Here is an 11,616-nt window from a genome sequence, read left to right on the forward strand (position 1 = left end):
ATAATTTTTACTTTAATATACATAAGTATTTGAATTTAGAATGTAATTACTTATATGAGATATAGATAGGAAGGAAAGATGAAAAACTGTATGATCAAATTTAAGATTTGTAAGGCACAAAACGGGTGTGTCACTACTACTAGCTACACCTTATAGCCATGTACTAGCCGTCATAGTAAGAATCATGGACGTGCATAGGTTCGTGAGATGAATGCTAATCACAAAGGTGGAACACAACCTCCTGCCTTCATAGTCGGTGTCAGTCTTGCAGTGTTCCTCTGTTTTCTCGTCAAACATTGGCTTCGGGAGGCCAATTAATTTTATTCTCACCGCCCTACTGATGAGATGAGCATCCATTCCTGCTCTTTATTTTGAGGTATTGAAATTTTTCTGGGACCAAATTGTAAATTGCGAGTGTTATTGCCTGTTCAATTTAATTGAGATCCGCTTAATATACAAATTGCTTAAGGTCATTCTTAGTTGACCCTAAGTCTCAATGTATTGACAATAAGATTTAAAACTCAGCATGTCCACCAAAATTTAAATGTTACTTTACACAACTTTGCCAAACTTGGCCAAATGTTCTCTGATATTTGACTGGTGAAGAATAGCCTTTAAATATATTTACATTGCCTCATATATCTAGACTTTGCCAGTTTATGTCCTAGATGACATTTTGAAATTGTTAAATTATGGACATAAAACAATACTTATGAATACGGTTACTTGTCTTTAGAGGAAAAATCTTTATTTTGACAAACTTTCTTGGATATACCGCGAGACGAGAAGTTCACGACATGTACGGCCATTTCGTGACTTCTTGATACAGAAAGTGAATAGTAACAACCAGTTACTCATAAACAAGTAACAACCATCACTTATAAACAAATAACAACCAGTCACTCATAAACAAGTTTGGTGCAACTCACAGGTCTTGATGTCAAATAGAGTGAAGCTAGCAATAAACTTAAAATGTCATTTTTATCAGTCTGTACGAGCTGGCTCGCCGTCTGACGATTTTATTTTTCATCCGCCTTGAAAGGCGATGGATTAAAAAAAAATGAAATACTGACAAGTACAGTCAAGCTTCTAAAGTGTCTCCTGAAAAATGCTCTCAGCAACAGCTGCAGGACGATCTGTACAATCAAGCCGTTCACATCTCTACTAGTCAGGTATCACTATCGTGGCAAAGGTTTTCACAGAGAGGCTGGGAGTAGATGACCATGGAAATAGTTTGTTTTCTATCTACAGAAATGGAAAGCTGATTAATTTGATTAGGTATTTTCCTATCATTTAGACAAATAATTTAGAGGAAATGAACTTGTAAAACAGAAATGGAGCAAAAGAAGAGTACACACAAAGGTGTGTCCATCAAAGACTTACCGCTTCTCTTCTGTGGAGTTCTGCTAGCATCTATTATCATCTCTACCGTCCTTATCTACATCTATGACCAAGGTTTTAGAATCAGCGTTAGAGATGTATTCTTGTTGTACCACTATGGCATCCGAGGTTCCAGGAGTTGGCAGATGGCGGACAAAGACCATCTGAAGGCCTGCGAGGGCCCAGGAGTGTCCGAGGCTAAACCAAGCACAAAGTATGACTTGACACTGTTTGTGAGTATGTTGTCTGTCAAACAAAGATACGATAATTTGACAATGCTATTTCTGAGCATGCTTTTTCTCAAATATACGGGTTAGATATATAGAGAGACAAGATGCCTATTGCCTCACCTCCATTGATGGTTAAGAAAGGAAACTAAGGTAAACATTTTTGAAAACGCCTCGTGCATTGTGCAAACAGTACAGTAACCTGTACCGACACTGTAAGGCTTTTCTTACCTGGATAAATATGGATGAACATTTGATCACAGTTAGCAAAGATCTTGTAGAGATATCACCAGCTTGCATGTCTGTGTATTCATGAAGACTCCGCCATAAGAAGGTGTGTAAAGCGGCTTGATCACTGGAGAAAGGTGCTCTATAGATATGATGATGATGATTATTACTATTATTATTACTTATTATTACTATTTTTATTCATGTATGGTGTGCACAAGTAAGGGGATACATCTAAGTGCTCAAAAGCTCATTAGGAAAGTGGCAATAATGTTACTCAGGGGGGGAAGGGAGAAGAACTGTTTACATAATTATTAATACGCGCTGGAGAAAATCTATGTTTGCTAAGTTTGAAAGACGAATAAGTGACACTAAAGATACTTATTACCCTAAAAGTCACAATGACTACTCGGTCAAAATGTTTTATAGAAAAAAAAATCCTTGAATTTACTTGGCAGGCAAAAACAGAAGCAATACAGAGCTGATCTACTTTCAAACGGGTTTAAATAGCTTAATGGCTGCTTGCTTGTGATACTGCAAAACATTGCACAGTAAAATAAAAATTAAACCTCTAAAGCTTGGATATTTAAGCAAAATATTTGTATACGAAACACGGTGTTAATGACAGTATTAAAATCTAGAGAACAGACTATTTCTGGGCCATGAAACCACCTCTACTACAGTTAATGCAAATGTCCTCATGTTGCAATAATCGGGACATTGATGAAGAGCAGGATGATGAAACAGCAATAGTGCTCTTAAGAGAGTAATTAGTAGTTCAGTATTTCTGTATATTAAATATTCTTCTAAAGTAAAGGGAAAGTTTTGGTAGCTGAAAGAAAGAAATGTTGTAGAGTTCAACCAATGAATCGTCATGCACGTTCAGCTCGTGCCCATGGCTGTGTTTTTCAAATATGATATTCGTGTTCTTTCTGCCAGCATTTTCAAAGTCGTTAGTTAATGAAAATACAATCGCACATTACTTGCTGGTGTCGCGTATGAAATAAAGATGATGTCTGCTGTACTTTGAAAACAAACAACAGACATAAATAAAGGTCAGCGATGCTGAAACAATGTTCATCAAATGGAACCTGATGAAGGGAACCGTTGAAAGTCAGCGCACAGGTAACAGTCATTCGATTATCGGCATCGCAACATTCGGTGTAAAAGGAGTCACTGAATACCCAGGTGACTGTGTGTAAGTGTCACAGAGTGTTCTTTGACAAATTTGTACTGTAAATGTTAATAAGTCATATGTATTTCATGAAGCAACATGCCAAAAAGCTAGAGGTCCTTCACTGAATTAACAATGCTACACAGAAAGCAAAAGAAAGGTGAAATAAAAATATATTTTTGAGGGACATAAGCTTGTTTTAGTTTTATTTGCTAGCTTTCATAATTTGTGTTGATTTGCACTGGTCTTTATAACTAGAGTTGACGCACGTTTCAACGACAAATAAAAATAACATAATATTTTATTTTTTTTAAGATCGCATGTGTTCTTTGATGTTAGTCTACGAGGGAACATTCGACTCTCAATGTTAGCCAGCTACACTTTCGGTAGTTAACAATTATACAAGATGTGTGTACACACATCCTAGATCGCAATATCACATCGTGGGCATGGAAATCAGTGAAAGAATGAAGCATCACCGCTTCAGACATTGCTTTAGAAATAACAGCTGGCGGAGAAAGCCTTAAAAGTGTGTTACTTAACTATTCGCTCATAAATATCCACAAAACTGTCGCACAATAAATATTTATTTATTACAGTAGGCAATCTTTGCATAGATAGAAACAGGAGCAAATTGATCCCTTCACATTGAAAATAATAAAAATTTATTAGAAAACTAACAATAATTATTACTTTTATTGCTATTTTTGCAACTACCCGATCTCTCTTCACACACACACACATCAGCTGATAACTTGTTTAAATTAATTATTCTCTTTAATGTATCAAGAGGGCTAAATCATGTTTTGCTTTCATCGTTTTGCCTTGTTTATGCTACACAATGTCTAAATTCATTGCTTCAGCAAAAAACAGGAAACTGTGAAAGAGAGTTTGTTAGACTCACAACTTCGTTTTGGTTCCAACCGACTTTTATCCATGCCTAGCGAGCTGAACTGGTGGAGCTTGTAGAAGACACAGTGAAGGGATCCCTGAGCCAAGCCACACATACACGCTCGACCCCCTTTTCCGGTTTGCGCACGGCTCTAAGCAAACTGCTACATGATGATTGGATGTTGCTATAGGACACTGATCTCAGCCGAAACAAATATATATTAGCACTAAATGCCGATACTTGCATGTCTGCCTCCACACCTACTCCCACATCAATGTCGCACTCATAAACAGTTAAATGCCTTGAAGCTCAGACATTTGCATGAAATCACGTGTAAACTAACAAGAAGAAGCTAGTATATGTTTCTAAAGCTTCCACTCTGGTACAACAGTGAATATACGTGCTTTGGACAACATGGTCACGAGGCAGTGTAACAAATCTCAAGTATTATATCGTTGCATGATAATAAATTACTATTTTTCTTTACAAAACTGTTAAATGCTTACTTGGCTTATAATTGACTGGTCGATTGGTCAGATAATGGTGATGGCTGCGAACAACTAATGAATAATGAGGATCATTATTAACTCATTATTATTCAGGGTCCCTACACCTTCGAACCAACTTTCCGTAACCCGTGTTGGTACCAGGTACAGGGAGGTAACCACTCTCTCGCCCCACACCTGCGTTGTCTCCCCTTCTTCTACCTGGCGGGGTTCCCCAAGTGTGGGACAACCGACCTGTACTTCAGGCTTACTCAGCATCAGCACATCGTACGGACTCCTAGGAAGGAGCCTCACTGGATCACCAGAGGGCGCTACGACAACCCAGGTGAGGCGGTGTCTGTAAAATGTCAGGTGTGTGTGTGTGCGCGCGCGCGTGCATGAGTGATGTATGAATTCACTCAGATTATTCTAATGATTATAACTTAGAAGGTTATCTGAGCTGCTTGACGTTTGTGTGAAGCAGTTTACTCATTCATAGTCGTATCACATTTGTTGGAGGTATGATGAGGAACTGTTCTCATGCTCTTGTCATTTCGTGAGTTTTATTATCTGACTTCATTTCTGACCAGACCTTCAGAAGTACACCAGTTTTTTTGCAAAGGCACTGAAGGCCGGAGTAAGATTAATGATTCACGGATGGTTGGTGAACCAAATCCAAACATTGTGGGTAAGTAGGTCAGTAGTCGTGAGTAAAAGTGAGCATTAGATGCTTTAGACTAACAAGAGTTTTGCCCAAAACATTTTGAGCAACTTTTGCTTGCATTATTCTTACTGTTATCTTGTGCTACATGTTCGACAGGTGTCGATTGCATGGGTTGAAGTTGCGGATAGACAGAGTGATAGAATGCATGAGTGCGCGTGCGTGAGTGTGTTTGTCTTTGTGTGTATTTGTATGTGTATGTTTGTGTGTGTTGGTCCCGCAAAGGAGATGGAAGTGCTTCCACTTTTTGGGATAACAACAGTTGGTACCTGTTGCCTGGCAACGAGAACTGCTCGGAGCCTAGAGTCATTAACGCTGATTACATACGTCACTTAAATCCTAATGTCAAGGTGGTAGTCATTCTGAGGAACCCTGCTGACAGGTGGGTGGCATATGACACGTCTCCTTTTTCATTACTAATACCTTGACACAAACATATTTTTGGGCTATAAGCTTTCGTAAACAGATATAAATAAAAGCAGAAAACATAATATACTGATGTATTTGTCATAGCTGTAGTTTCACTGTGGTCATGCTGTCTCTACTACATTTCATTCTGATAAACGGCTGAGACTTGTGTCCAGCACCGGTTGTTATGTTTGTACTTACTATCAATGTGTTAATCACACGTTCTATCTTGCAGACTGTACTCTGACTATTGTTATTTCACGACGAATCCTACAAAAGCGGAATTTCACACTAAGGTAGTGGAGCAGATCCGGCAGCTACGAGAGTGTTTTGTGTCTAACTCCTTGAGACAATGTGTTTACAACTCTTCCATAAATAAGGTAAGAAAGGACATAACAACCAACTATCATGATATCCTCCTCCTCCTGCTCCTGCTCCTGCTCCTCCTCATCATCATCTAAGCATGTATATGCTTGTTCAATATATAACCACACTTAAGTTTCTAATTATCTAAATGGTGTAACCCTTGATTCAAACAGTTCTCCTAAATGATGTTCGTTTGTAGCACTGCAGGATTCATGTTGGCCTTTATCACATCTACATAGAGGATTGGCTGAAACGTTTCTCACGTGACCAAATCCATGTGCTGCGATTGGAGGACTTAAGTGCAAATGTAACACAGGAGGTGCTCAAGATTTACCAGTTTCTTGGCCTTGGTGAGTTTGAATATGATTTGCCGATACATTAAAATGAAAGGACTCCATATCAATGGTATGTGGACCTGTGTGGCCGTCAGTAAAAGACTTCTTACATGGGTTGCCTCTTTGTTTTTGTTGAAACAGACTCTCCAACTGAAGAAGCCAGGGAAGCAATGCTTCATGGCCTGCCAAAGAACAAGGGAAAGAAACGAACTGCTACTGGTGCGATGCTGAGAGAAACAAAAGAGATTTTACTCAGTTTTTACCTTCCTTTCAACAAACGTCTCGCATGGGTCCTCAATGACAATAGATATCTGTGGAGCTGACAACTGCTTCTACAAATGCAGGTTGTGCCTCATTTTTGTTTGTTTACAGCTGATTTGTCACTTGCCGAACCCAGCGAAAGAGATGAAGGCAAACGTTGGCAAGCCTTTTTGTCCTTCTGATGATGTGATATATGAAGGCAACTGATTTTTTCTACCGGGGTTTACAATATAAACCTGGACACTGATTCTAATATTCCAGGGCGGGACACATCGTGTCGTATCTGTAACGGTAAACGCACGATGTACGATGTAAATGTACTGACGTCATGGTTGTCTGTCGTCTGTAACAGTCAAATAAAGTGTGTTTTTGTTTCCGTGAACAAATAAAGTAAATTGAAAGTAGAGGGGATGGGTAAGCCCATGATTATTTGTCGTTTCACGAAACCCAGAAAAAGTAATAATTATTAGGATTGTAGCGATAGCACCGAAGTGCCCTTTCACTAACGCCGGCTGTGGAAGTCCCATCAAACAACTAGGCAACAATACAGATGTTACTCTGGTCCCGGGTGTGGTTTTGGATTATTTCAAACCAGTCGACACGGTCTTCTTTGATATACAAGACGATCTTCCGACCGTGACGCAACTGTACGCAAGCCTTCAAAAGGTTACAAAGTCAAGAGACCTCGGTATTGACATGTCCTGAGTCTGATTTCAGCTCGGCGAAGAAAGGGCACACTCTTAATTTCTTAGATAACAAGAATATTTTTTGCAGCAGAGATTTCTGAACTATGAGTAACAGTAACTAAGATCCAACCATCGACAGCTGACGAACACAAACTGGATAGACAGAAGAAGACATAAAAATAAAATAAACCTAGACAGGAAATTATCAGTCGAAAAATCGAGATATCACTTACTAAAGCATTCCTCCCAAATAGTAACCTACTTTCAGCTACTTACAACATTCAAATTATAAATCACTCTTAAAAAAAAACAAAAAACACCATTAATTTATGAACATTCAAAAGACATCAACCATCGTTTTTAAAATAAATTTGACATAGACACAGATTCACCTCAAAAGGTTCAATTTGAACAATTTCCCTCTGGTTAGGACTTTTTTACACACCGAGGAGACAATCACTTCTACTCAGTCAAGGGAGACAAGCATGCGATTAAAACTAAGCAGAACAAAACTCTTTTCGATTTCTCCCTTTCTTTACATCACACGTCGATCGCTCGCTTTCCGCACCTTGCCTCCTCCTCCTTGTCCGATCCCTTTCCCAGCTAAAGATAAAACAGCAGGTTTGGGTCACCCGCCTTTTTGTGAAGATACCACACACAGTTTTTCTTCTCAAGTGTAGGGAGAGGGTCAGATGAAAAAAAAAAGTTTTTATTCATTGTATCATGCTCGTTGATAAGGAATTGCCACTGTTGCTTCCTCGTTATTGCATTTTGGTACACATTTTACATACGCATGCGAAGTCTAATTTTACAGTATGAAAGATTTTGTTTTCTAGCCTCACGATGATGCAAAAAATAAAAAAATAAAAAAGTGAGAAAAACGAATTTGAAAATGATGTAGAAAAGTAAGAATATTTTGCCATTTACGATATTGCTGAATACATTGTATACATCTATACTAGTTAATAATCGTTATATAGCTCTAGAACTTCATGTTGGAATCCTCCAGGGTTGTGAAGCTATAGAGCTAATAGTTAATCATTAGCTCTAGAACTTCATGAATCCTTCAGAACAGTACAGCTAATAGAGCTTATAGTTAATCATTAGAATTTCAAGTTAAAATCTTTCAGGACTGACGTGCAGCTTCCTTAATTGGTTACAACGGCCCGACTTCAAAGTGAATTTTCTTTGTAAGTTTATAAATTCACAATAAACATGCCCAGCGTAAATGAGCTCAGCTATCTTGCTAAACACCAGTCTTATGGTCACACTGAATGTCTGATGACTGAATACAGGTAATTTTAATTACTTTTCTCTTGTCATCAAAGCTTATACAGCCGAATAAATTCTCTGAAGTGGTAGAGATAACGTAAGCTGTATACTTTGAGAATTATTCCGTTAAACCATTGACTTTTTATTTAGGTATTTATAGAGATGAATAAGGCTGTTAATAAAATTTCCGCTGACATGAAACCTTCGTACGAACCTCATTACCTCTGACTAAACACCGTGTTTACATTGTGCTGATGACCCTGTGAACTCTTCCGCACTGACATCTCTGCTGTCAGCGAATCGCTCCGCTTGACGACCCGACACAGCGGCTTGAGGTCAGCTACAGTCGATGTGACGGCGATGGTTGCGAGTACTGTGCTTACCTGACTCTCTGTTCACGATGGGAGGGATTATGGCGAGGGAAGGGAGAGAGGAAGCCTGTAGCGAGGGCCTGTCAGCCCCAACTTGTCAATACTTGACTTCACCAGTCGACGGCCATAGCAGAGCGGTGAGTTGTCGGACTTTACATTTTTATCACGCCGCGAGAGAAATGAGTCTGTATTGATCTCACTTGTTTATCCAATACTGAGACCAAAAAAAAGAATCCTCTTTGCCGCCAATCTACACTGCAGCAATCAAAACTCGTGAATATACACTCGTTCCTTGCAGATCTGTTAGAATAATTTTTTGGGTCATATTTGATGTGAAGGAACGTGCTATGGGAGATAACTACTTTAACTATTTTACAGGGTCATTAGTAGCCTCCCTTATAATAACGTTGCTGTTGTAATAACTGATCAACAATCTCCACTTTCCTTCACCTTCGTCTAAGGGGGTTCGTCAAGGTGTCGTTTGTAATTCATCGTACGAATGCGTAAGTGTGTATAGGACTTATTGCAATAGACCAGAGAGTCTAAAGGATAGTTGATCAGCGAGTTTTATTTGTTAACGATGTTTTTTGTTGTAGTTTAACCTGTGTGTCATTGGAAGGATCCCTGGATAGACAAAGTCATAACTGCTCTCCTTTGAGCACTTGCCTCGGGAATATTAGGAAATGGGGTGGCTAGATTGTGCCTTTTCAGCCTAGATGTTAGTAACTTGGTTTCTGTTTTCTTTAGGCTGTCATGTGCTGTAATTTAGTTCTGAGTGAAACTCATTTGCACTCTGCTGTAGGAGGGCTCAGTCAGTGGTGTTGTGCATGCATTGTCGTTTCGTCTGCAAACGAGAGAGAGAGGCAGAGAAAATCTTACCAGCTGTCTTTTTTTTTTTTATATATAAGAGTATGTCAGTTAAATCACTTATTCTTTTTTGTCTTTCTTCTTATTTTTTCTTCTTATATCTTCTTCCAGCTGCAATGAAGGCTTAGCTCGGAAGCGCTCTGTGAGGAAGCTTTGCTGATGCTGATGACAACAACGACGATTAGCCTGTAATCTGTATTTGTACATCTGTGCAGATCAATATACTCAAGTTCGGCTGTGATCGCCCGAGGGCCATCAGTCAAATCAACAAAAACTATCTTATGATTTCTCAACAAACATCCCACTATAGCAGTTACTAATTCTCTCAGACAACAATTCGCCTCGGCTCTTTCCTCTTGGCAGTTGCCAGCTCATTCGTCTCCCGACATTTATCGATGATGCCCGAAAAGACTGACTATCTGTTCGATTTTCTTGGTCCTCAGGAGATGAAGACACGCTTTTTACCAAACAAATTACGGTTGCGCTTTATGAGGGTGGGTCTGGTGGTGGCATTCATGCTGCTTCTGAGCTTCATAAGCCGTCGACTTCTGATTTTCATGCTTCCCAGATCGTGGAGCACACACAACAGTTTGGTGATTCTCACAACGTTAATGGACAGACAAAATTTTCCCATGCAAAATCTCAGTGATTTCTCGCAGCAACGGTCTCCACCGACGGTTAACATGTCAGACATGGCAAAATTAAAAAACGACCTCTACCCTGAATTCTATGCACGTAGGAACCATCTTATTTATGAAATGCAGAACCATCTGGATGCTGGAAAGGAGGAGCTAGACATGCTAGACATATTCCGGCCTGTGATGACGTCAGACGAGCGCGCGCAGCTGCTGTTCACGATGGACGTGTTTAAAAAACATGCGCCCTCAATGGGCTGGTCTACTTCATCTGTGGCGGAACCTTACTGGGAGCGTACCGTCACCAGGGTCTCATCCCATGGGACGACGACATTGACATCGTCCTCAACGCCTCGCAGTGGCGGGAAGCTCACCACGCGCTTAGGTCTGTGCCCGGATTTCGCCTGTACGCCCCTCGGAACCAGCAATGGAAGTTCTTCATGATGGATGGACCCGGGGATTTCTACCAGTGGCCCTTCCTTGACCTCTACTTCTTCGCAGAGGACGACACCCACGTGTGGGCCCTGACGCCCATGATCAAGCACGAGCTGCTTGCCGAGCGTGGCCATGTCTTCCCGCTGACGAGTGTGCGCTGGGAGACCTGGCTTCTGCCAGCCCCGCGCTGCCTCACGCGAATTCTCACTGGAAGCTACGACATCAATACGTGCTTGAGGGGCACTGAGACTCACAAGCCCAATCAAACTGTTTACCTGCAGACTCACAAGGTTCCTTGCTCACGTCTTCATCATGTTTACCCTTTCGTCTTGAGACAGGCGATGGCAGACGGAATGAACGTGCTTGAGAGCCGGCGCGTGGGCCAGCACGTGAAGGACACAATGCTTGTTACGTCCGATCGCGTGTTGTGTAACTAATCATTAAGTTATCTTCGTGTCAAGAGTTTTCAAGCGGTATTAAACTTGTTCTATTTATGAACTCTGTGCCTTCAAATATTCTCACTTAGGTGCTGGATCACCAATGCTGACATTTTGAAATGACATTTTAATGAAAACGAAGATCCTGAGCATGGATCGGTTGATCAACTTGATGTACAAACTAATGTGTTAAGTTATTAAACATAAGACCAAAAAGCAGAAATAACTGCTGGTTATTGTGACTATTAATGAGACAAGTCCTATTGACCTAATGCATGGTTGCTGTAGTCAGCAAAGCAATATTCAGGCGTTTTTCAACATTCATTGAGTCTTTAATTGTTTTCGTTTGTGTGCTGTATTTTCAATATATATTCTAAGTTGATTGGTGTCAAACAGAAAGATTTAGCTTCCTTTGTGATTGTCAGAAAGGCTTCCA

General features: G+C 40.1%; 1 protein-coding gene across 1 annotated transcript; it reads left to right on the top strand.

The window, feature by feature from the left end:
- Positions 1 to 1,207: 1,207 nt before the first annotated feature.
- LOC112553135 (carbohydrate sulfotransferase 15-like) lies at positions 1,208 to 7,395 on the top strand. Its single transcript, XM_025220160.1, has 7 exons — positions 1,208 to 1,613; positions 4,504 to 4,732; positions 4,977 to 5,074; positions 5,284 to 5,489; positions 5,751 to 5,895; positions 6,081 to 6,231; positions 6,358 to 7,395. Exons 1-7 carry the CDS (start codon positions 1,335 to 1,337, stop codon positions 6,537 to 6,539), a joined length of 1,290 nt encoding a protein of 429 aa, XP_025075945.1. The 5' UTR covers positions 1,208 to 1,334; the 3' UTR covers positions 6,540 to 7,395.
- Positions 7,396 to 11,616: the final 4,221 nt, after the last annotated feature.

Source organism: Pomacea canaliculata, linkage group LG12 (assembly GCF_003073045.1).
Source record: "Pomacea canaliculata isolate SZHN2017 linkage group LG12, ASM307304v1, whole genome shotgun sequence".
Lineage (NCBI taxonomy): Eukaryota > Metazoa > Mollusca > Gastropoda > Architaenioglossa > Ampullariidae > Pomacea > Pomacea canaliculata.